This window comes from Rattus norvegicus, chromosome 10, assembly GCF_036323735.1.
Source record: "Rattus norvegicus strain BN/NHsdMcwi chromosome 10, GRCr8, whole genome shotgun sequence".
NCBI lineage: Eukaryota > Metazoa > Chordata > Mammalia > Rodentia > Muridae > Rattus > Rattus norvegicus.
The window spans coordinates 86,608,410-86,632,310 of NC_086028.1; the positions used below are offsets into that span (position 1 = coordinate 86,608,410).

General features: G+C 52.5%; 3 protein-coding genes across 17 annotated transcripts in view; 1 reads left to right on the forward strand and 2 right to left on the reverse strand.

The window, feature by feature from the left end:
- Positions 1-426: 426 nt before the first annotated feature.
- Positions 427-2,864, reverse strand: Ccr10 (C-C motif chemokine receptor 10). Its single transcript, NM_001108836.1, has 2 exons — positions 2,818-2,864; positions 427-2,121 (listed from the first exon to the last, which is right to left on the reverse strand). The coding sequence occupies exons 1-2, from the start codon at positions 2,839-2,841 to the stop codon at positions 1,057-1,059; spliced, it is 1,089 nt and encodes a 362-aa protein (NP_001102306.1). The 5' UTR covers positions 2,842-2,864; the 3' UTR covers positions 427-1,056.
- On the forward strand, positions 1,731-17,487 carry Cntnap1 (contactin associated protein 1). 12 transcript variants are annotated; one of them, XM_008768124.4, is made up of 24 exons: positions 1,731-1,864; positions 4,639-4,740; positions 4,844-5,037; positions 5,443-5,590; positions 5,681-5,884; positions 6,225-6,409; positions 6,885-7,028; positions 7,690-7,951; positions 8,692-8,841; positions 9,228-9,399; positions 9,659-9,765; positions 9,889-10,008; positions 10,329-10,532; positions 10,679-10,835; positions 10,922-11,049; positions 11,323-11,508; positions 11,952-12,173; positions 12,466-12,705; positions 13,513-13,866; positions 14,002-14,129; positions 15,049-15,142; positions 15,288-15,533; positions 15,638-15,685; positions 16,143-17,481. In XM_008768124.4, the coding sequence occupies exons 3-24, from the start codon at positions 4,903-4,905 to the stop codon at positions 16,421-16,423; spliced, it is 3,915 nt and encodes a 1,304-aa protein (XP_008766346.1). In that variant the 5' UTR covers positions 1,731-1,864; positions 4,639-4,740; positions 4,844-4,902; the 3' UTR covers positions 16,424-17,481. The 12 variants fall into 12 exon arrangements, with proteins under 12 accessions (XP_008766346.1, XP_038942891.1, XP_038942890.1 ...); XM_039086962.2 differs by lacking the exon at positions 1,731-1,864 and adding an exon at positions 2,013-2,152 and having other exon boundaries at positions 4,826-5,037; XM_008768123.4 differs by lacking the exon at positions 1,731-1,864 and adding an exon at positions 2,013-2,152.
- Positions 17,488-17,897: 410 nt separating this feature from the next.
- Ezh1 (enhancer of zeste 1 polycomb repressive complex 2 subunit) overlaps positions 17,898-23,901 on the reverse strand; it is a 35,951-nt gene continuing 29,947 nt past the window's right edge. For 3 of the 4 annotated variants that reach the window (XM_006247318.5, XM_008768052.4, XM_006247319.4), the window contains exons 16-21: positions 22,450-22,628; positions 21,826-21,921; positions 21,401-21,482; positions 20,609-20,689; positions 20,106-20,190; positions 17,898-19,887 (exon numbers count right to left, since the gene is read on the reverse strand). In XM_006247318.5, coding sequence (XP_006247380.1) covers positions 19,827-19,887; positions 20,106-20,190; positions 20,609-20,689; positions 21,401-21,482; positions 21,826-21,921; positions 22,450-22,628 — 584 coding nt within the window. In that variant the 3' untranslated portion in view covers positions 17,898-19,826. 4 annotated transcript variants of the gene reach the window in all.

A 23,901-nucleotide genomic window follows, 5' to 3' on the forward strand; every position in this document is an offset into this window, starting at 1 on the left:
GATTATGCAAAGCAAAGACCAGAAATCAATGTACCATCTCCAGAAGCCATCCTGCCGGTACTTTCACAGTAAAGTGGTGTATGCTGAGATTTCAGAGGGCCAGGGACTCCACAACCATAACCTCCCTTCCTCTTCAAGATCCTAGACCCTTGTCTGCGGGAGAGTTCTGTCTGATATCTAACCTCCCCTTTCCTGGCAAGCTCAGCGCGTTTCCTTTGACTTGATCCCCAGGGGAAATAAGCAGCACAAGCCGCCCGCACCCGCACCCGGAGCTCAGGCTGATTAACTCCTCTTGGGAAATTTGCAAATTGCACACCCCCCCCATTTTTTTAAAATCCTATGTGGAAAACTCCGCCTCAACATTTTTCTATTTGTCTCAACCTCTGGAGTGGCTGGGGTTACAGGTATCTGGTCGTCACACACCATCAGATTCAACTTTTTAAATACGTTTTTCTTTTCACAGCAGGATTTTAGAAGGGATCCCCAAACCCACCCCAAGCTAGAATCTCTTGTCTCCTGCCCCTACCAGACCCACGCACAAACAGCTTGGGACAACATCACCGCGCATATTTCACACGCTGGGAGCTAGGTACTTGGCTAAAGCAGCCATTACTGGATAGCTCTAGGGTTGTTAAAAAGCCCTTTCTTACGGTGACTCGCGAGGAGAAACCCCGCCCCTCCTCACCTTGGCAGCTTTCTCACCTCACCTCGGTTGGCAGAGACCGAGGGAAGCAGAGGGCGTGTCAGTATTCAAAGCTTTAGCCGACTCAGCAACCCCTCTCCCCTCACACCTCCTACTCAGATCCAAGCAGGGGCGTGGGGGGGGGTGTGACCCACTGCCTTGGCCCTGCTGCAACTCATTTCCAAAGCTGCTAATTCAAAAATAGTAACAGTAGTTGGGTTGCAATATCATTTGCATTGAATCATTTAATTGAGCACAGAGTCAGTTCCTTTAAATCCTAAAGTCTTTCTCAACGTCCCCCTACTTACCTCCCCTTTCTGTTTCCCTCCCTGGGATCATTTCTTTAGCCCTCCCCCTTCTCTGGAATTGTAGCCCTAGTTGTCCCAAGAGACACTGTGGGTCTCAGTAGGAGCGGAGCAGGAAGAAAGGCGGAGTCGGCGGGGGCAGCGGCCACGAGGGTTGGGCTTCGGGCTGCATCCTCCGCCCTGTAGCAGCCTCCTCAGGTCCTGGCGGAAGCGCAGGCCCAAAAAAGCATACAGCACCGGATTGAGGCTGCAGCGGACTAAGGTCAAGCCTCCGGTGACCAGCAGAGCTAAATCCTTGCGCTTGCTGGAGGAGCAGCTCCGCTCACGGGCTGCCAGTAGATCGGCTGTATCCAGCAGCAGGGCGAGGCTGTAGGGCAACTGCAGCACCACGAAGGCCACCACCAAGGCCACCACGACGCGCAGTGCACGCCGCCGCTCTGGCCCCCTGGCGGCCAGAAGCGTGCGGCCCAGGAGCGCATAACAGGCTGCCATGACACCCAGAGGCAGCGCGAAGCCGAGGACCACCTGCGCCACGGCGCTTGCCCCTTTCACAGTCTGCGTGAGGCTTTCGGGAAAAAGGAGCCGACAGCGTCGTTGGCCTTCCCGTGGCCCGTCCCGGCTGAAAAGGAGCGCAGGTAGAGCCAGAAGCAGCGACAACAGCCACACGAAGACTGAGACCAAGTGGGCACGGCTAGGCGTGGAGGGCCGCTGCCCTGCTGGGAGAGCTCTTGTGATGGCCACATAGCGGTCGGCGCTGATGCAGGCTAGGAAGAGGAAGCCTGCGTGGAAGGAGGCCGAGTAGAGGCCTGAGATGGCACGGCAGGTGGTACTTCCTAAATTCCAGCCCTGAAGAGCCCCTGCTGCAGCAAAAGGCAAGGTCAGGGCCAATAAGAGGTCAGCCAGGGCCAACTGGAGCAGGTGAACGGAGGTGGGAGATCGGGTAGTTCGGCGGGCTGCCAGATGGGTGGCCAAGACTAAGCCATTGCCCACCAAACCCAGCACAGCCACCATCAGGGAGACACTGGGTTGGAAGGCCCGACTAAAAGCCTGGACATCGGCCTTGTAACAGAGCTCCGGCAGCGGCCCAGCTGAATAAGCCTCCTCCTCATACCCGGAGTAAGGTCCCCAGGAGACCTGATGGCATCAAAATGAGAAGAGGGACCGTGTAAGACACATTCCTACACCTCTCCCTCTCACACACTAGTCCCTCACTTGAAGCCTCGACACCAGCAGAAGACGCATATACTCTTTCCAGATTCTTGCTAGTGTACCCTGAGCAGGCAGTTAAGCTTCTCTTGCAGTCTCCCTAGCTCTGCTTCGAGCTTCCCCCGGGTGACCTTGAGCAGCCACTGACTCTTTCTGGATGCCACTTACCAAATGTGTTCTACCCAGTGTAGAGGTCCTTCCTATTCACCCCATGGGGCAAGGTTAGCAGTGAGCACGGTTGAAACCATGAAAGATAACAGACAACGGAAACATCTAACTCCCCCTAGACCAAGCATTTGTATTATTAATAAATCTCAGCTCTTCTGTTCGCTTTGAGGGCCCTCTCATGGAAGGCAGGTCAGATGCAGGACTCTGCGTCAGCCCTGGACCCTGGACTTCAAGCTTAGGCTAAAGGGCTTCTCCTTTCCCTTCTCTCCTCCCCGCCCTACCAGTAGAACTCAGACATATTGAAAACACTCACACCAGCGGGGTCTTACATAGGATTTATAGGCTCCTGCACAGGTGCTAAATGGCAGAGGCCTGCTATCAGGCGGGGAATCCCATTCCTTTCCCCTTCCCCACCCTCTCTGCAACCCTTTTCCGCCTCCCTGCCCCGACTCCCACCTGTTCTGTGGGCTTGGTCCCCATCTCTGGCTACAAGGGTTTCTGAGGTACAGTCACAGGGGCTAAAGTTAAATAACTAGTGGGGCAGGAAGGAAGGGGTGGGGAGAAGGGCCAAGAAGGAGGTGGAGATTAGGGTCTGCGGGTTCACTTTTCCATCCCACCTTGCCTGGTTTCTACCTAGTCAAAGGAAAAGGAATGCTCGCATGGTCTTGTGTGAGCTTTGTTTTCCTCCGAGCCTTCCCTATGTAAGGTACAGTAAGGTGAAAGTTCACAGTTTCCAGCACTGAACCAGGAGCACTTTTTTTTTTTTTTAAATTTGCCCTTCATTCCATCTCTAGGTGTCCTTCTCCAAAGCTTTTCCCCTTTCCTTGAAAATGCCAGGCTCCACCTCGCCTCCTCCGATTTCTCTTTTTTGCCACCCTGTAGCTCCATTCCTTGTCAGCCTTGGGTTACTTGGGGGTATTTCCCAGCGGCAGGTTGCCTACCCCGCCCTTTCGGAACAGGGCTGAGGCACGCGCTTGCGCGGGGTCCGGGAAAAAACGTGCGTGCAAGGAGAGGCGGGGTGGGGGGGCAGAGGGAGAGAGAGAGCGGGAGGGAGAGAGGAACAGAGAGGGAGGGAGGGAGGGAGGGAGGGAGGGGGAGAGAGAGAGAGAGAGAGAGAGAGAGAGAGAGAGAGAGAGAGAGAGAGAGAGAGAGATTGATTTTGACTGGGGGTAGGAGAAAGGGAAGGGTGGGTGAGGACGGAAAAAGCAGCATCGGTCAGCCGCGAACCCCAGGAGAAAAGCTGGGGGCCTGAGCCAGAACCGGAGCCCTAGCGGCACAAGGCAGACACCCAGGGTTGGTCAGCTCCGCATGATGAGTCTCCGGCTTTTCAGCATTCTGCTCGCCGCTGTGGTCTCTGGAGCCCAGGGCTGGGGCTACTGTGAGTGCTGGTCTCAGAGGCAGGTGGGATTTGGTGCAGGAGTCTGGAGTTTACTGGGCGAGTTCTGCACCGCATTGCGGCTGGGTGGTCGCCGGTCCTTCCCGCACGCGCCGGCTCGCTCCCATCTTTCCCTGCCTCTCCCCAGCGCTCCGCAATGCAGCTCTGAGGCTGCTGCGCGCGCGCCGCCGCCGTCTGGGGCTGGTCTCTGATCTGAGGAACCAGTCAACCCAGGGGATTTGGAGCTGTTAATCCAAGCGGGAGCTGGTGCCTAGGTTTGAGGTTAGGGTTGGCTGTAAGTGCTGTACTGGTGACCCAGGCTAGAGTTGAGGATTTCCCCTAAGGGGTTGGGGCTAGAACTGGGAGCTGGCCCAGGGACTAGGTTGGTTTGTGGTTGAGGCTGGATTTTATGGCTAGAATCCAAATAGGAGTTGGTGACCCCGACTAAGGCCAAGGATGATGCTAAGAATGGGACTGGGGCTGGGGCAGATTGGGGAGTAAGGTCTGATTTGGGGATTGGTGCACATTTTAGTGGGGAGGGGTGCTGATGAACGAAAGCAATGGTTAGGCTGGGGTTAATTTCATGTTCTGAGGCCCATTTAAATTTTAAATACGCTGAAGTTTGGGGATTATGTTTAGGGGAGCACTGAGCCAGGGGAGGCACTGGGTTAGCAAGGATCTGGCTCTGAATCTATAGATGGAGGCTATGGGTACCCCAAGAGGAGAGGGCAAATTCCCCCAGGGAGTAGCTGTTGCTGCAGCTCAGGTTGAGTGCACGGGCTTTAAGGTAGGGCTGAGTCAGCCACAGGGGGGCAGTGAAGAGGCGCTTTAACTGCTAAGTGGGCACAGCCTTTGGAAGAGGGGTCACATTAACACGCTCATCTCCTCACCCCCACTCCCAGATGGCTGCAATGAGGAGCTGGTGGGGCCTCTGTATGCACGGTCTCTGGGTGCTTCCTCCTACTATGGACTCTTTACCACAGCCCGCTTTGCCCGGCTACACGGTGAGTTTAACCAACCAGGGAGGGGAGGAGGACCTCCCCCCCCCCCCCCCCCAGAGAGTTGAGAGAGGAGAGTAGGTGGTAAAAGCCCTTGCCCCTTTTGTAGGCATCAGTGGATGGTCGCCCCGGATTGGGGACCCGAATCCCTGGCTCCAGATAGACTTAATGAAGAAGCATCGAATCCGGGCTGTGGCCACACAGGGAGCCTTTAATTCTTGGGATTGGGTCACACGTTACATGCTGCTCTACGGGGACCGTGTGGACAGCTGGACACCATTCTACCAACAAGGGCACAACGCGGTACTCTCAGTGCCCAAGCGCACATACTTGGGGAGCCTTCCCCAGCTCTGAGCCCTGGGCTGGGCACTAGCCTGAAGGGAAGGGGAGGGGACAGCATGAGGCAAAGGTGAGGTCCCCTCTCTTGGAATCTAGTCAGCTTAGAATGTTCCATAGGATTTAACACATAAACCATAAGGTTTAACACAATTTAGGGTAAAACCTAGGAGAGCTTACTGAGGGCAGTGACATTCGATTTTTACTTTGAAGAAATAATAGGACACTCTAGACCAGGAAGACTGTGTAATCATGGAGACGGAGTAAACTCCTGTTGTTACTGCTCCAGTCAAGGTTGGGTAGGTTTAAAGCTATCGCTGCCAGGGAAGCTGAGGGTGGAGGCACAGTTACTAATGTTCCCAATCCCCACAGACCTTCTTCGGTAATGTCAACGACTCGGCGGTGGTACGCCATGACCTGCACTACCATTTTACGGCTCGCTACATCCGCATCGTGCCACTGGCCTGGAACCCCCGCGGCAAGATTGGCTTGAGGCTGGGCATCTACGGTTGTCCCTACAGTAAGGCTGTGGAGGCCAGGGGGTGGGGGTGAGGACCCTGAGAGGGACCATCTCCCTGGTCCCTCCACCCACCCACGGTCCTTTGCACAGCGTCCAACATCCTGTATTTTGACGGCGATGATGCCATTTCATACCGCTTCCAGCGAGGGGCCAGTCAAAGTCTTTGGGACGTGTTCGCTTTTAGTTTCAAGACAGAGGAGAAGGACGGGCTGCTGTTGCACACCGAAGGCTCCCAGGGGGATTATGTGACGCTTGAACTGCAAGGAGCACACCTGCTGCTGCACATGAGCCTGGGTGAGCCTCAGAACCCCACCAGGAGCTGTCTGAATCGAACTTCCCTTTTGTAGCGCTTGGGGCTAGCAAAACAGCGGGCTTAAGAGTCAGAACTGGATTTGGTTTACCAACTGTGTGGAAGCCTTGAACTAGACATCACAAACACATACAGACACACAAAATGATTTTTGTATCTCCTTTGCTTTCCATAATACCCCTGTAATGAGATACAAGCAGCGGCTTCCTCTCCACTCTAGGCTTTGACTGGGTCCTGGGTAGCCTCTACTCTGTATTGAGAGCTGCTGCTGGCATGGGAGCTAGAGCCTGCTAGAGTCCTCACTCTGTCCTGCACTGCCCTCAGGCAGCAGCCCCATCCAGCCGAGACCTGGTCACACCACGGTGAGCGCTGGTGGCGTACTTAATGACCTAAGCTGGCATTATGTGCGGGTGGACCGATACGGCCGAGAAGCAAATCTCACCCTGGATGGTTACGTACATCGCTTTGTGCTCAACGGCGACTTTGAAAGGCTGAATCTCGAAAATGAGGTGACTAAGGGTGGGGTACCATTTTGGGGATGTGATAATAGGAAGGTGGGGATCCACTCCCCCATCCCATGTGCCAGAGTTAGAGTTAGTTCTTGTCATTGTTCTGGTCCTCACCAGAGATCTACTAAGATGGGTCTAGAAATCCAGATTTGGGGTGCAGGGGGAAAAGCAGAAAATTGTCCCCTAGTCTCCTCCCAAAATTTTGCACGGTTGATAAAAAACATGTTTCCATCGTCATTTTAAGTATCTAAGACTGACCATTTGACCTACTGAAGGCCTACAACCAACTAGTACTGATGTTAAGGCTTTTAAGCCTAAACACAAGTTTAGTACTAACGCTGGGGAAATGTGTTCCAAGGCTTTTGGAAGCCAGGCCAGTACGCCACTGTGGAAAGGGTACTTACTGAGCATGCACACAGGAAAAGCAGGCGTTCCCCTCAGCCCAGGGAAACCCCTCTTCACCTGCTTCCCACAGATATTCATCGGAGGTCTAGTGGGCGCAGCGCGTAAGAACCTGGCCTACCGCCATAACTTCCGTGGCTGTATAGAAAACGTGATCTACAACCGGATCAACATAGCTGAAATGGCAGTGCAGCGCCATTCGCGGATCACCTTCGAGGCCAGTGGGGCAGGGAGATCTGGGAGGACAGGGACATTAAAGCCACTTGGAAAGCCAAGAGGCAAAGAGAAAAGAGGTCTTGTTGGGGATGAGACCCACTCAGAACGGTCAGCTTCTCAGATGTGGGGGGAGTACCACGAACTCAAAGCTCTAAGTACCATTCACCCCTTAGTTAAGCTGTGAACCGATCCAGTTGTTAGCTAGACAAGAAAAGTGAGGTGCAGAGGCTGAGAGCAGTTTGATCAGGAGCATGTGACTCTGAAGTGACAGGGTAGTCACTGAACTGTCTGTCACTGGAAGTCTTGATAAGCTTTCCTCTTCGGTCGACTCTGGAGCTTGTGCGCATGCTCCGTAGCCTTTGGGCTAAATTTGGCTTGTGCTCTATGATACTGCTCTTAGCACTCTGAGAGGAAAATTTTTTTGTTTTGTGGACATTAGGATTAGCAACAAAAAGCAAACACGGGGTGGGGTGGGGGAGTCCGAAAGCAGGCTTGTTAGATAGAGTCTCTTCCACAAACATGGACATATTTGCATGGGTGATGGAAGGAAAACAATTGGAGGTCTTATCTCCACTAATGCTTAGGGATTGTTTCAACTGGGTCTTTAAACCCAGTGAGAATATTGATGGCGAGTCCTGATGCATCCATCCATTCTGCTCTAGGGTAATGTGGCTTTCCGGTGCTTGGATCCCGTTCCACACCCCATCAACTTCGGAGGCCCTCACAACTTCGTCCAAGTGCCTGGCTTTCCACGTCGAGGCCGCCTTGCTGTCTCCTTCCGCTTCCGCACCTGGGACCTCACAGGGCTGCTCCTTTTCTCCCGCTTGGGGGATGGGCTGGGTCATGTGGAGCTGATGCTTAGTGAAGGGCAAGTCAATGTATCCATCGCGCAGACTGGCCGCAAGAAGCTTCAGTTTGCTGCGGGTGAGGGATTCTTGGGGAGGCACAAGCAGGCTGGAAAAGGGTGGGATCTGGAAGACACAGGTGTTCTCCGGTTCTGGGGGATTCCTGAAGATGCTTGCCAGTTAGAATCAGTTTTGCACACTGTGTCAATGACTAGGGCTGCGGATAGTGAAGGGAACCATCAGAAGTGCCACTGCGCAAGGAGTGAAGTGTAATAATGGGGTGCACTTAGACTGCGATTGGGATCCAGAGTGGGGCTGCTGCTTTCCCCATTCAAGACCATCCACTCTCTGGGCATGGTGGCTTCTGGTAATTGATGCCCATAATCCCAACATCTGGGAGGCCAAGACAGGAAAACCACGAGTTTGAGGCCAGTCAGGACTACATAGTGAGTTCTAGGCCAGAATACAGAGAGACCCTGTCTCAAAAACACAGCGAGGGGGCTGGAACCCGCTTGGGTGTTATGCAAGTAGCTACTGAACTGCTCTCCAGCCCCACTGTAATTCCATGAGGACCCAGCTCCCCCTTCTGGCTTTCCAGGGTACTGCGCTCATGCGCACAGTTCATTTCTTTCTCTTTCTTTCTCTCTTTCTTTCTTCCTTTCTTTCTTTCTTTCTTTCTTTCTTTCTTTCTTTCTTTCTTTCTTTCTTTCTTTCTTTCTTTCTTTCTTTAAGACAGGTGCGAGAGTGGGGAACAAACCAATCTTCTCATATTCTGCTTACTTCTTCCGCCCACTTACCCCATCTTCCTTTCTTGTTCAGGGTACCGCCTGAATGATGGCTTCTGGCATGAGGTGAACTTTGTGGCACAGGAAAACCATGCGGTCATCAGTATTGATGATGTGGAGGGGGCAGAGGTCAGGGTATCATACCCACTGCTGATCCGCACAGGGACTTCATACTTCTTTGGTGGTGAGTGGCAACTTTGCCCTGTCTCTGGGTGAGAAGGTCTTATTTCAGTTCTGTCCCATTGCTTTTTTTTTTTTTTTTGGTTCTTTTTTCGGAGCTGGGGATCGAACCCAGGGCCTTGCGCTTCCTAGGCAAGCGCTCTGCCACTGAGCCAAATCCCCAACCCCAGTCTTATTTCAGTTCTGATGGGGCCACATGGAGAGTACTGGAGAGAGACCAAACCTCCTTTCACCTCTGGGACCTTGGGGTGTAGTCCCTTGCCTTTATTTGCACTTGGATTCCTGCATCCTTTCATTTAATATACAGCTTTCTCTTGGCATTTCCTCAGGGGGTGGGGCACGGCTCTGGGAGCTCTCCTGGGAAGGACCTTACAGGTGTGGTTGCTCCAGGTTGTCCCAAACCAGCCAGTCGATGGGGCTGCCACTCCAACCAGACAGCATTCCATGGCTGCATGGAGCTGCTCAAGGTGGATGGTCAACTGGTCAACCTCACTCTGGTAGAGTTTCGGAAGCTTGGTTACTTTGCTGAGGTCCTCTTTGACACATGTGGCATCACAGACAGGTAACTAGAAGGTTCTCTCCCTACCTAACAAGTGACCCCTCCAAAGCTCACTTCCATTTTTCTTTTTAAAAAATAATCTCCCTTCTGCTTATGTTCATGCCCTCCTACACACACATACACACTCGTGCGCACACACACACAACAGAGAGAGAGAAAGAGAGAGAGAGAGAGAGAGAGAGAGAGAGAGAGCGAGCTAGGAGTCTGGTCCTCTGGGTAGCTGGTCCCAAGCCTCCTTCCCTTGTGCTGACCCTTCCCCCAGATGCAGCCCTAATATGTGTGAGCATGATGGGCGCTGCTACCAGTCTTGGGATGACTTCATCTGCTACTGCGAACTCACCGGCTACAAGGGAGTTACCTGCCATGAACGTAAGCTAGATGGTATAGGGGGTGGGGTGGGGTGTTGTTGGGGATCAGGAAGCTGCTAGAGATGGTAGGGATGACCATTCTTCTAGACTTCTAGTTTCACAATTGCCTTGTTGCTCCCACTAGCATTGTATAAGGAGTCCTGTGAAGCCTATCGCCTCAGCGGGAAATATTCTGGAAATTACACCATTGATCCTGATGGCAGTGGACCCCTGAAACCATTTGTAGTGTATTGTGATATCCGAGGTAAGCGGCTTTGATGGGTAGAGGGTTGACTAGGCAATGTAGGAGATGTGGAGGTCAGAGAAGCTGTAGGAGGGGTCAAGATGAAACTGTAGTGGGGCTAAAGGACAGCGTGGAAAGGAACACCTAACAATTTGTAATGTAGCCTTACAGCTAAGTTCCCACTTCTGGCCATTGCAGCAGCCTCATCTCCATCCTCCATTGCGGAGAACCCAAGGCTGGACTGCAGTGAAGTGGCTGGCCACTTTGATTGGCTCTAGCTAGGTTGGTAAGGAGGGAGACAGAATGTTCACGTACAGCTAAAGCTCTGTCCTCTCTTTCAGAGAACCGAGCATGGACAGTTGTGCGACATGACAGGCTATGGACCACTCGAGTGACAGGTTCCAGCATGGACCGGCCCTTTCTGGGGGCCATCCAATACTGGAATGCCTCCTGGGAGGAAGTCAGTGCTCTGGCCAATGCTTCCCAGCACTGTGAGCAGTGGATCGAGTTCTCCTGCTACAATTCCCGGCTGCTCAACACTGCAGGTTGAGGCTGGTGATAGGGAGGGCAAGGCATAGCTGGTAGAAAGCCTTGGGTGGGGGGTGAGGTCAGGGATGCTTGAACCTAGGTAAGAGGAACTTAGAGGCTGACAGAGAGGCGGGGACTAGAAGCTGCTTGGTGTCTGCCCCAGGAGGCTACCCCTACAGCTTTTGGATTGGCCGAAATGAAGAACAGCATTTCTACTGGGGAGGCTCCCAGCCTGGGATCCAACGCTGTGCCTGTGGGCTGGACCAGAGCTGTATAGACCCTGCACTGCACTGCAACTGCGATGCTGACCAGCCACAGTGGTGAGGAAAGGATGGCAGGGTTTTCTCCTCAAGACTCTAGGGGCAGCCGAGAGGCAAGGTTGAGTTACTGCATCCTATTCCCACAGGAGAACAGACAAGGGGCTCCTGACCTTTGTGGACCATCTGCCTGTCACTCAGGTAGTGATAGGTGACACAAACCGCTCCAGCTCTGAAGCTCAGTTCTTCCTGAGGCCTCTGCGCTGTTATGGTGACCGTGAGTGGCAGACTTTGGTGTGCCTATCCAGTATTGGCTGTTCCCGAAACCTAGATCACCTGACCCCCTGAGGATGAAGTCACATGGCCAGATGCTCCAGCTGTGATCTTACCTCCATTGTCTTTCTGCACCTTATTCATTCCACATCTTAGTCTCTGTTCAAAGAGGCTCCCCAACTCTCCCTGCTCCACCCTCCCTCCTGTCCACTGAGGCTCCTTTACTCCTCCACCCTCCACCTCCCTTGACAAGGCCTTCCTCACTCTGTTTTCGCAGGCAATTCCTGGAACACTATCTCCTTCCGCACTGGAGCTGCACTGCGTTTCCCTCCAATCCGTGCCAACCACAGCCTTGATGTCTCCTTCTACTTCAGGACCTCGGCTCCCTCAGGAGTCTTCCTAGAGAACATGGGGGGTCCTTTCTGCCAGTGGCGCCGACCTTACGTGAGAGTGGAGCTCAACAGTGAGTGGGCAGACCAGGAGGAATGGGAAGATAGAGAGGGCTGGGTTAGGGAACAGGGCAGTCGCCTTTCTGAGAGATGGCAGGAAGAGGATTAGAAATCACTCTAGGTCCTAGACTTACTGTCTTGGTGTCTGGCTGTGTGGCCAGTGACCCTTGGGCACATACTCTGCTTCTGCAAGCCCTTAGGCTCTTGAGGTCTCAACCCTAACTAGCTAAGCTTCTAGCCTGGGCATGGAAGATGGGATACTGGCTGCAGGAAATCTGTAAAACTGGGGAAGAGGTTGTGTGGTTTCTTTCGTAGATTGTTTTAGGCTATGAATTTGAAGTGGAGGGCCATAGGGGGACCCCATTAGGTGAGGAGATTGTACTGGACAAGAATTCTGGGAGGGATCTAGGAGATCTGGGCTTCTCTTTACTCCCTTACCTGCTGTCATGCTGTCCAGCATCCCGGGATGTGGTCTTTGCCTTTGATATTGGCAATGGGGATGAGAACCTGACAGTGCACTCAGATGACTTCGAGTTCAATGATGACGAGTGGCATTTGGTCCGGGCTGAAATCAACGTGAAGCAGGCCCGGCTGCGAGTGGACCATCGGCCCTGGGTGCTAAGGCCCATGCCCCTGCAGACGTACATCTGGCTGGAGTATGACCAACCCCTCTATGTGGGTAAGCGTCAACCCCGGAGCACGGAGAGAGCCTCCATGACACTCCTATACTCTCGTGAGCCACGTTTCTAGGAAGTCCATGTTCTAATCCTCCCTGCCCAAGTGAGCCAGGGGGCCATATATCTCCTTTGCTCCCTTATATCCTAGTCCCTCCTCCTAGCCCCCTGGGCTCCCTTCCCACTCATAGTACTTACTCCTGTCTCTGGCTCTGCAGTCATTTTAGGGGAGCTCTTGGGATGTTCTACCTTTGAGCTACACCCCCAGCCTTAGCCTCTCCACTTACTCCTGACCAGGATCTGCAGAGCTTAAGAGGCGCCCATTTGTGGGGTGCTTGAGGGCCATGCGTTTGAATGGAGTGACTCTGAACTTGGAGGGTCGTGCCAATGCCTCCGAGGGCACCTTCCCCAACTGCACGGGCCACTGCACCCACCCCCGGTTCCCCTGTTTCCACGGAGGACGCTGTGTGGAGCGATACAGCTACTACACGTGTGACTGTGACCTCACAGCTTTTGATGGACCATATTGTAATCACGGTCAGTGCTGCTGGTCACCAGGGATGGGAGTGGGGATGACAAGGAGCCTTAGGGCATGATGGGAGTTTAGAAGGAAGGGAAAATAACACAAGTCAGCAGTCGTGGAAAACTGAGCTCTTAAATGGGGCAATCAGGCATTAGAAGATGCTGGGTATAACAAGGGAGTGACGGTAGAGCTAGCTGACACAAGAGCCCCAACATTAGACAAATGACTCCCATTTTCTCACTATCATCAAGGTCACACAGGTTGCTCCCAGGCCCCATGCATATCTGCTTTGTGTATACGCAGATGTATGTGCATGTATGTTGGTGGCGCATGAAGGCCAGGGGTCAACCCCGAGTGTTGTTTCTCAAGTGCATCTACCCTGTGTTTTCAGACAGGGTCTCTCACTGGGACCTGGAACTCAATATTTAGGTAGGCTGGCTGGACAGTGAGCCACAGAGATCCTCAGCCTCCCTTGGCTGTCCATATAACCTCGTCCTTGGGAGAAATCATCACTCATCTTTAGGGTTCAGTTTCCTCAGGTGTAAATGCAGGGATGAGACCAGATGATTCCGTTTCTTAGACGACTATTCTTCTATTTAGTGCTACAGGGGGTGGTGTGAGCTTGTCATCCCAGCACTCGACAGGCTGGCTGAGGCACAGGATTCTAAATTTGAGCCACAAAGTGAAAGTGTCCCCAAAATTAAAGGGGGGAAAAAGCAAATAGTGGCAGATACGGTTATGTGCATGGATTGGTGACGTAAAAACCCTTTGAACTTGTGACTGAGACGTCTGGAGCCTTCACCTTGATATCTCTGCCTCAGATATTGGTGGATTCTTTGAGACTGGCACATGGATGCGCTATAACCTCCAGTCAGCACTGCGTTCTGCGGCCCAGGAGTTCTCTCACATGCTGAGCCGGCCGGTACCGGGCTATGAGCCTGGCTATATCCCAGGCTACGACACTCCTGGTTACGTGCCTGGGTACCATGGTCCTGGGTACCGCCTACCCGACTACCCAAGGCCTGGCCGGCCAGTGCCCGGATACCGGGGGCCCGTGTACAATGTTACTGGAGAGGAGGTCTCCTTTAGCTTCAGCACCAGCTCTGCTCCTGCAGTCCTGCTCTACGTCAGCTCCTTTGTGCGTGACTACATGGCCGTGCTCATCAAGGAAGATGGTAAGTCCTCCACGGCTGTCTCCCTCCTGCCACCCAAACCCCCGAGATACTGATGAATGCAAAGACCCACACTTTAGAAGCCGAGGGGTTGTGGAAGCTGAGAGAAGAGCCCATGTTCCTCCTCCCACCCTACAGGGACCCTACAGCTTCGCTATCAGCTGGGCACCAGTCCCTATGTGTACCAGCTAACCACCCGGCCAGTGACCGATGGCCAACCCCATAGTGTCAACATCACCCGGGTCTACCGAAACCTCTTTATCCAGGTACAGGCGGAAGGGGATGGGCCAGTTTAAGTCATAGCCTCATGATCCTGGCTATGGCACCAAGAAAGTGTCAAAGGATTACATGTCTGAAACACAGTTCCGTATGCGAGGGATTTTCGCATGTATCGCCATTGGCTCTGTGAAGTAGGTGTGACTGGAAACTATTCTGAGCCTCACTTTACAAATCAGTAAACAGGCTGAAGAAGGTAAAGTGTTTTTCTCAGTCGAACTAGTAGGGGTATTGATGTAGCTTAGTTGGTAAGAGTGCTTGTCTACTAGGCATGAAGCCCTGGTTCCACCCCCAGCACTGCGTAGCCTGGGCACGTCATCTCAGTATGTGGGAGGATGGCAGGAGGACCAGAAGTTTAAGACCATCCGTGGCTGTACAGGAAGTCTGAGGCCAGCCTGGGCTACATGAAACCCTATATCAAAGAAGGGGAGGTGGTGCTGGTGAGATGCTCAGTGGGTAACCTGATAACAAGAGTTTGATACTGAGATCCACATTGGAAAAGGGGAGACACGACTGCCACGTTGCTACCTGAACTTCAGACAACTTGTGGCACTCCCCCTAAGAAAGTGTAGTACAACAGCTCAAGCTTTTAATCCCAACACTTGGGAGGCAGAGGTAGACATGGATCTCCGAATCTGAGGCCAGCCTGGACTACACAGGGATTTCCACAACAGCTGGGGCTATGTAGAGACACCTCCCACCCTACCCCCCACCCCAAAAAAATAAAGTTAGACTACTGGTAAACTGCAAAGACGGGGACCAAAACCAGATTGAGTTATGTGTCAGCTCCTACCTCTGGGCCCAGGGGTTCGCTCACTTTGAGCAAGGCTGGTTTGGGTGGAGTGAACTCCTTTATGGTCTTGGCTATGTCTACCCAGGGTTCTCCTCCCTCCCGCACTCCTACCCTAGGTGGACTACTTCCCGCTGACAGAACAGAAGTTCTCTCTCCTGGTGGACAGCCAGCTGGACTCCCCCAAGGCCTTGTATCTAGGGCGTGTGATGGGTAAGCTGCTTGTGTGGATGGATCTGGGGAAAGAGCAAGTGAGAGTGAAGAAATGGAAGGCAGGAAGGTAGTGGGAGGGGAACAGAAGAGGGGCAAGGCTTCCGGGTGGATCTAGATGCCTCTCTCTCGGTGGCCTCTCCCCCAGAGACAGGAGTCATTGACCCAGAGATTCAGCGGTACAACACCCCAGGTTTCTCAGGCTGCCTGTCTGGTGTCCGGTTCAACAATGTGGCTCCTCTCAAGACCCATTTCCGAACCCCTCGCCCCATGACTGCTGAGCTGGCGGAGGCCATGCGGGTTCAAGGAGAACTGTCGGAGTCTAACTGTGGCGCTATGCCACGCCTTGTCTCCGAGGTGCCACCAGAGCTTGATCCCTGGTACCTGCCCCCAGGTAAATCGCTAGACTCAGGTGAAGATGGAGGTGGGGTGACAGTGATTGGAAATGGCTCTGAATACAGAGGCAGTGTCCCTTGATCAGCCTTTTCTCCTCTTTAGATTTCCCATACTACCATGACGACGGATGGATTGCCATACTCTTAGGTTGTAAGTAGCATTGGCCACGAACCCAACTTCCCAAGACCACCTTGCCAGCATCTTTCCTGGCTCCTGTCCTCAGAAGCGGGGTGGGTGGAGGGGTTAGCGGTGAGAAGGGTGAGGGAAGAAGGGTGAGACAGGCTATGCTGACATCAGTGTATAGCTGGGGGAAGATTGGGCAGCTATAAATTTTTAATTGAAATGAAATATTAAAATGTAGCCCTAGTTACAGGATAAGGAAAGAGAGAGATGTAGTAACATTTAGAGAAATAAGAAATTGGAGAAACCATCAGAGATATGGAAAGAGTAAAGTGGGCCGTGGATAAGCCAAGAATTCAGCCATTTTAGACAGAGCCATGGCCTGACAGTTATGTTTGCCATACACGGGTATACATAATGCTTTGGCCGAGTGTGTATGTGTGTACCCCAAAGACCTTCCCTAAGTCACTGCTTTTCTTCCATTCAGTTTTGGTGGCCTTCCTGCTGCTGGGGCTTGTGGGAATGCTGGTGCTGTTCTATCTGCAAAATCATCGATACAAGGGCTCCTATCACACCAACGAGCCCAAGGCCACCCATGATTCCCACCCTGGCGGCAAAGCTCCCCTACCTCCCTCAGGCCCTGCCCAGGCCCCTGCCCCCACTCCAGCTCCCACCCAGGTTCCGACCCCAGCCCCAGCCCCAGCCTCTGGCCCAGGCCCCAGGGACCAGAACCTCCCCCAGATCTTGGAGGAGTCCAGGTCTGAATGAGTCACAAGGGCTTCAGGGACCAAGGCCAACTCCTCTAAGTCCCTTCAGCTCCTGCCTCTCCTCTCCCCTGTCAGGGACATTTGGCTCTTCTTAGCAGGCTCTGTTCACCAGGAGGATCCCCTCTTGCCAAGTTTGGTGTGCAGAGCTACAGATGGGACCAAAGGGAGTGGCCGAGTCTCACTGCCTAAACCAATGCCCTGCCCCCACCCCCCACCCCAGCTCCTGGCTGTTTGCCTGCCCTACGGGAGAAAGCTCATGGAGCTGAGGCGGGCCTTTCCTGCCATCTCTGTCCCAGCTGCTGGCAAGGATTAACAACCAAGGGCAGGGGAGATGAACTGCCTCCCTTCCTGTGGGTATTATCAGCAGGGACAGATGTGGGGGATCGAGGGGCTGCACAGGGCAGGCAGGGAGGGAGGGAGGAGGCTGCTAAAACACACCCTGGAGCCTCCCCCCTGCCCTGCTGACCGGCTGTCTTCCATCTGCTTCCTCTCAGCTGGGGTTGAGGGAAGAACTTCATCCCCACCCCCCACCTCACCCAACCCTTTTTGTTCTTACAGAGACCAAGAGGCCTCAGCTTAGCACTTTAGTACCTCCACTGCTTCACATGCTTTAGCCAAAGCCATAAAAAGCCTGCAAGTAGAAGAAATAATGCAGACCCTGCCCAGCCAGTCCTCTGCTCCTCCACCCCTTTCCAAAATACGCAATAGCCTGGGTGCCTGTGTGCAGGCCTGGCCCCCTCCGTGCATGAGGAGCCCCCCTCCCCCGCTCAGAGATGCTGCGTGTTCGTCCAGGAGGTCATATTCTTTATATATATTTTTTGTTGCAAAGCCTCTCTCTAGAGAACTATATATTACTCTAATTTTTTAATTATCTGTTTATATATAAAAGAACTCAGTGGGCCGTCCTGTGCTGTGCCCAGTTTGTAGTGAGCTCCTTCTGTGTTGGATGTCTCATGAGTCCTGCCAGCCACTCACCCGCCTGCCGGGCCTCCATTCTAGAGCAGGGCAGAGCCCGCTGTGCCCTCACCTGAGCAGGTTCAATAAAAGCAGAGTGGCAGAGCCCCAGTCTGTGCGTGGTAGCTGGCGTCATGGCCAAGGGATGAATGGAGTCTTCTTAAGGGACCTACTATGAGAGCTTGGAAATCTCCAGTCCTCAAAACCTATACAAATAAGTCAGGAAGTGGTGGTCACACCTTTGATCCCAGCATTCAGGAGGCGGAGGCAGGCGGATCTCTGAGTTCAAGGCCAGCCTGGTCTACAGATTGAGTTCCAGGCAGCCAGGGCTACACAGAGAACCTTGTCTCCAAAAACCAAAACCTATGCACCTGACAGGGGCTCCACCTGGTCACCCTACCTCCCACCCCTGCTCCCAGAGGATTGTGGTGATCAGAGTGCTAAAGCTTCTACCCAATCTGTTCCCATGCCACCACCTCTTATGTTTCCAGCCCAAGCATGCAAGACACAACTTGCCAAAATGGACTCTAACACTTTATTAGATAAGAGGTCACAAGCCACAGGGCTTTAAAGTGCAAGAAACTCACTGGCAGCAAAGCCGCATGTACGCCAGTTCCCCACCAGTCCACAGCACCTCACGTTATCATTTTCCATGACGTGGGGCACAAGTGGAGAGGAGGGGTGAAACCCGTCATTAAAAATAGAGGACAGCAGGAACCAAGAATGGGCGTCTGGAGGAGGATGAGTATTATTGGCCTGAACTGTGGTGGAAGGAGGGGCTGCCAGTGATGCTTGCTGAGGGAAGGCTGAGGTCAGTCTAGAGCCGACATGTTTTAAAGCATTCCTCATGACCAGTCCCTCCTCCACCTGTCTCTGTTTCCCAGAGAATTCATGAGTAATTCAGAGCCTGTAGCTAGGCTTGAGGGTATCCCTGATACACACAACAGACACAAACCATTGGCAGATGTCAATTTCAGAACTGTGGTAGGGACTAGCCTGATTGGGAGGTGGGTGAGGCTACTGTCAGGAGCTGTGGGGTATGTGCTGAGTGTGAGTGTGAGGTACACATGTACCTACCAGTGCAGTGAAGGAGTGTGTATGTGCACAAGCATGCATGACCCATGCAAATCTCTAAGAGGCAGTGTGGTGGAAGGGAGCCTGGTTTCTTTGGTGGAGAAGGGAACAGTTAGCAAGGACCACGGGAGGAGCTCTGGTTCTCCAGGAACAAGAAGCCTGTCCCCATTCCAACACTGCCTAGGGCAGTCTATCTGCCCAAGCCCTTTCCAGAACATAGCCCTGTGTTCTCAGCACATCAGATTCAAGGCTGACTGGTTTTTGTTCTTGTGTCAAGCCAGCTCCTCCTGCCTCTCAGAAGATGAGATAGAACTGGGGAATCTTCTACTCTCTTCCTCCTACAGAGGTGGGATTTGGGTAGGAGCCCCAGAGACCTTGGCTCAAGCTGCACTCTATGCTCTAACCCTTCTACAAGAGAGTTAAAGTGCGGGGTTCTGTAGGAGTCCCAGAGGACGGTGGTCCGCCTGCCACTCTACCCTGCACTGTGACATGCCCCACCCGCAAACAGCCAACAGCAGGTACTGCAGATAGGAGAACCCAGACCCGCAACACCTCGCTCTGTCTAGATAGACCCAGCTACCCTGAAGAAGCCAAGCTGCTCCCTGGATAAGCCTCTGAGGAATGGAGGGCCTGACGCCAACTGCAGCTTCACTGACCTGGAGTACACGCTCCAGCCAGGCACTGCCCCGTGCTCAGCAGCGGCCTAGGCATGCGGCCATTGAGCCAGGACTTCGGAAGGGGTTGGGTCACTGGCACATGCTCCTAGGAGCCTCAAAACGCCCTACGGCCCCCAGAATCTATAGGATAGGCCTTTGCCAGGGTCTAGCTGGCTCTTCCTATGTCTACAGGACAGGGATGTAGCCTTCCCTCCTGTATCCTTAAATTCCTGCTTTGGTGTCACCAGACACATCTCCCTTTGAGTTCTGTCTGCATTGCCTGCCAGGCTCACCTTTGACCCCGAGCACCTGCAGGCTCCAGGCACCTGGTTTCACTTAGCAATGCATGACAGCTAGTGACATAAGAATTCTCAATTTAGAAAGCCGAAATGGTAGCACTGGTTGATTCCTGAGGGCCCACAGCTTGGGAGCTGAGGAAAAGTCAAGCACTGATATCATCCCAAGCCCACCATCTCCTCTCCTCTAACACAGAGGTGCAGCTTCTCACATCTGAACCCTCCTGGGAGAGCAGGTCTTCACCGCCTGTTCCCCTTCTCACTGAGGCAGAGTGTCATCCCCTTGGAATAAAGTGGAGGCCTAGTTATGCAGGAGTGGGTGGGTTTTCAGCATGGAAGACATTGCAGGAGCTGGAGCAGCAGTGGTGTATGCCTGAAGCCATGACAGTGCAGCTACCACAGCACTGGCACAGGGCCCAGAGGGCTAGAAGACGTCCGTTTCCCTTTCGATGCCCACATACTTGAGGGCATCAGCTTGGCTGTACCTATCCCAGGGCAGGGAGGAGGAACTGGGTTACTCTGTGATTGACAAGATGGGGGTCCCTCCTGCTTCCCTTCCACCCGATTTCCAGCAGCCATTCGTAATGTTCCTGGTTCTGAGGCAAACAGTGACAACTGTAGACCCTCTCCTCCCCCCACTATAGCTGCTGCAAGCCCCAAAACAGTTCCAACAGTCACTCTGCATCCTTCCCAACCACCTCACCTATAATCAAAGAAGAGCTCTTCGCCAGCCTGAATTGCTCTCTTGGCAAAGATCCCAATGCGGTGATCTCCATTCACCATGACCACTGCAGAGAGGAGAGGACAAGCCTAGGCTAGCTTCCAAGCCTTCCTACTTAGTGACAGGGCAAGCCTGCATTCAGAATACTGGGCTGGTTTCTCCAAATTCCCAAGAGGATCAAATGGAAATAGAATGTAGTCAAGAAGGCAGGCACTTATCTCTCTGCTTTTGACTCTGCTATTCCAACAGTGAGTTTGGGGAAATGGTGACCTTTTGAATCATGGTTATAAGAATGCGTTTTTACTGTAGTCAGTGGAAAACGCCAAGTAAGAAAGGAGAGGCCTAAAATGATGGCAGCCAGGCCACCAAGAATCTCCTTGGAAAATGGTTAACACAGCCTTGAAAGTTGAATGACAGCTAAACATCACAGGCTGTGAGGAGTTCACTCAGCCCGCCCGCTCCCTAGGCTCTGAAGACTCACTCACCTTTGGCATAACAGTTGGGGTTCACTGAATGGTTTGCAAAGCGAATTTTGTTTCCTTTCCGGGTAGCATCCACTACAAAATCTACATGACATAAATCAAAGAAAATCATGAGTGTCCCAGGAATCTCTATACTTGGGGAGTGAGGGGGGTGTATACAAGGTCTAGCTCTGTGGCCCAGGATGGCCTAGAACTTACTGTAACCCTCATGCCTTAGCCTCCCCAGTGCTACGATCACATGTATGTACCACTGTGATCAAAACAGGCAAAAATATGCCTGTTTTTGTTTGTTGTTGAAGACAGGATCCCCTGTGTCTCAGGCTGGCCTCACATCTGTGGTAGTTCTCTTGTTGTAGCCTGCAAATGCTGGGATTAGACATGAAAAATGTGCCTAGTTTCAACCCCCCACTTCTTTAGTTCTAGTTTAGATCAGTTAAGTGGTAACAGAAACAATGTAGTCTAATGGGAGTGTGAAGCCCAGAATAGTTAAAGGAGATGGGAAAAGCAGAGCCTGCCTCCTCAGGTGGGGGCATCCCCTGTGGGTCCTCCGTCTGAATTTTAGACCTCCTCCCATCTACTGGTTGGGGTAGCATCTCAAGTGGAAGTGTCCACTGTTCCCACTCCAAGCAGAACTCAGAAATGAAGCATATCCAATGAGGCCTCAGAGCTCAGCTTAGCATTCTGTTAGAAAAATCTGTTGACAGACTCAGTGTGGTTTAAACCTGGATCACAGCAAAGGTTGCTTAGTGTAAAGACTTGCACATGATCACCCTGGTACAGAAGGCCATGCCATACCATTGTTGAGGTTGAAGAGGAAGCTGGACATATATTTATCATAGACCTTCCCTCGTCGATCAGCCTCATCCTGAGAGATGAGCTGGAGGAGCAAACAAGGAAGAAGAGGGTGTCATGCCCGCTCGAGGTATGACACTGTAGGAACCGGGAAGGGGCAGTGCTGGAGAGCAAGACCCTGCTAGCCCCATCCCTACCCAGAGCTGATCAGGGTGAAGGCTAGAGAGAGTCAGACACCAACACTTGACAAACAGTGGTTTGTTTCAGGATTGCAAACAGTTCTGTGGGATTCCCTGTGAGGCCACATGAAAACTGGGCTGAGTTATTTAGAGACTAATTAATTCACAGAAGCCTCAGCCACAGAAAGTCAGAGAGTTTCTTGTCAGTATCTTCCCAGTAAGAACACGGGCTCAACCTGGAACACTCACCTCACCACAGTATTCAGAAATGAATTCGTTCTTCTGCACAGACTCCTTGATGAAGGTGCCCCATCCGGCCACATCGGAAGGGGCCAGCAGCAGGTGCTGGGGGAGAGGGAGGCAAGCCTTAGATGGCAGGCGGGTTGAGTGGGTGTGGGTACTTTATGTGCACGTGTGTGATGGGGGCAGGTGGAAAGAATTACCAACTGTCAGGGGAACCTGAAAACAGAAAAGGTCCAAACCATTTCACGCTTGAGGGGGTAAGAAAAACTGGAAATGGTAAGGAAATAGGATACTTTCTTCCTCTTCCTTGGGGACCTCTGGGGCTGAGTCTGGGCTACACTGTAATGTAGGCAGTAGCACGGGCTACACTGGGCCTGAAGGCAGAGGCTGGAGGTAAAGGGCTCGTCTCCCATGTGTAGAGACCTGGACTTCAATCCAACACCAAAGGGGAACAGAATGGTGCGTACTCCTTTGCTCCGTTTCGTAGAATGGAAAATTAGATTAATTCGACCACTGGCAAAATCTGTCAAGCACTTTTACATACAACCCCTCCGAGGAGCCAAAGGAACAACGACATCTGGGGACATTTCTTCTTTCCCACTATGATCTTGACCCAAGAAAAGACCTCACCTTTTTGAGGCCACGCTGGATGCTGCAGTTTTTGCAAGACACCACCTTACAGTCCCAGTGCTCTGAGGCCCCGCAGGTGAGGCACAAGTCAGGGTCACACTCACGAACGGCCAAGTAGCAAGGACACTGCTTGGTATTGCACTGAGTCTTACAGCGACAACCAGGGAAGCGGTTCTGGCCTGAGTGAGGAGATGGGGTGGTTAGGAAGCCCGCACTGACACAGGTCAGACTCGGGGACAGCAGAGTAGTGAATGTGACACGGCCAACCAAGGACTCGGCACAACAGGCAGAAGGCTCCTTCTCTTGAACATCTGGCTTTCCCCTTAGACAAGGAAGTGTCTCTTTCAGGGCTCAGGACATGGCTCAGTTGGTAAAGTACTCACCATGTAAACAGGAAGAATTGAATTTGATCCACAGAACCCATATACAAAAATCAGGCATGGGAGCACCTTGTGCTTAGAACCCCAGTGCAGGGAGGGTGCACACAGGTGGATTCCAGATAGCCTAGCTAATGAGCAAGCCTTAGCTGCAGTGAGAGATCCCATCTAGAAAAACAAGGTAGGTGGCTCCTCACAAATGACGCCCAAGCCCAAGGTTGACCTTTGGCTACACATGTATGCACATGCGCACATGTGCTTACACAGAAACAAACACACTGTGAACTAATCCCCAACAGACAGGAAGGCAGGTGTAACGACCAAGTGTCACCTGGAGATTTCCTAACAGGGTTCCCCTCTTGTCCTTGTTGACAGAATTTGGAATCAAGGTGGAAAGAACCCTAAAGAAAATGAAATCAGTGCTTTTCACAGTAAACCCTCCTCTTCAACACAAGCATCATCTTCTGAAACGAACGCATCCGCTCTACGCTGTCCCCCTGCCCACAGCCCTCAACAGCTCTAGTTATTATCTACTGTGGCTGAGATCGCTATCTGTTCCTTGTCAGGTGACAAATCACAGCACAGATGCCTGGGCACTGCCCTCTGCAAACCCAGAGGCTGCCATCTACTGCTTGGCCACAAGCAGGAAAAAGAGGAAAGGTATGGTGGGTAAGAAGTGGACAACTTTTCTGCTGACACCACCCACTCTGTCTCCCACCAGATGTGTATGCACCTATGTATGTATTTTTATTTGATTTGGTTGTGGGTATGTGTGCCCACGTATTTATGTGAAACAAATCCACAGAGGCCAGAAGAAAGTAGCAGATTCTATGAGTGGAGTTATAGCTGGTTATGAGGGTGCTGTGAACAGAACCCAGGCTCTCTGCTTTTAACCACTGAACTGTCTCTCTAGCTCCCTCCTACACACGTATTCTTAAATTTAATTATTTGTGTATATCTTATAATTCTGTATATTATTTGTGTATTATTTGAATATGTGCACCTGAGTGCAAAAGCCCTTGGAGGCCAAAAGGTGACAATAGATCCCTCAGAGCTAAAGTTATATTTCCTTCCA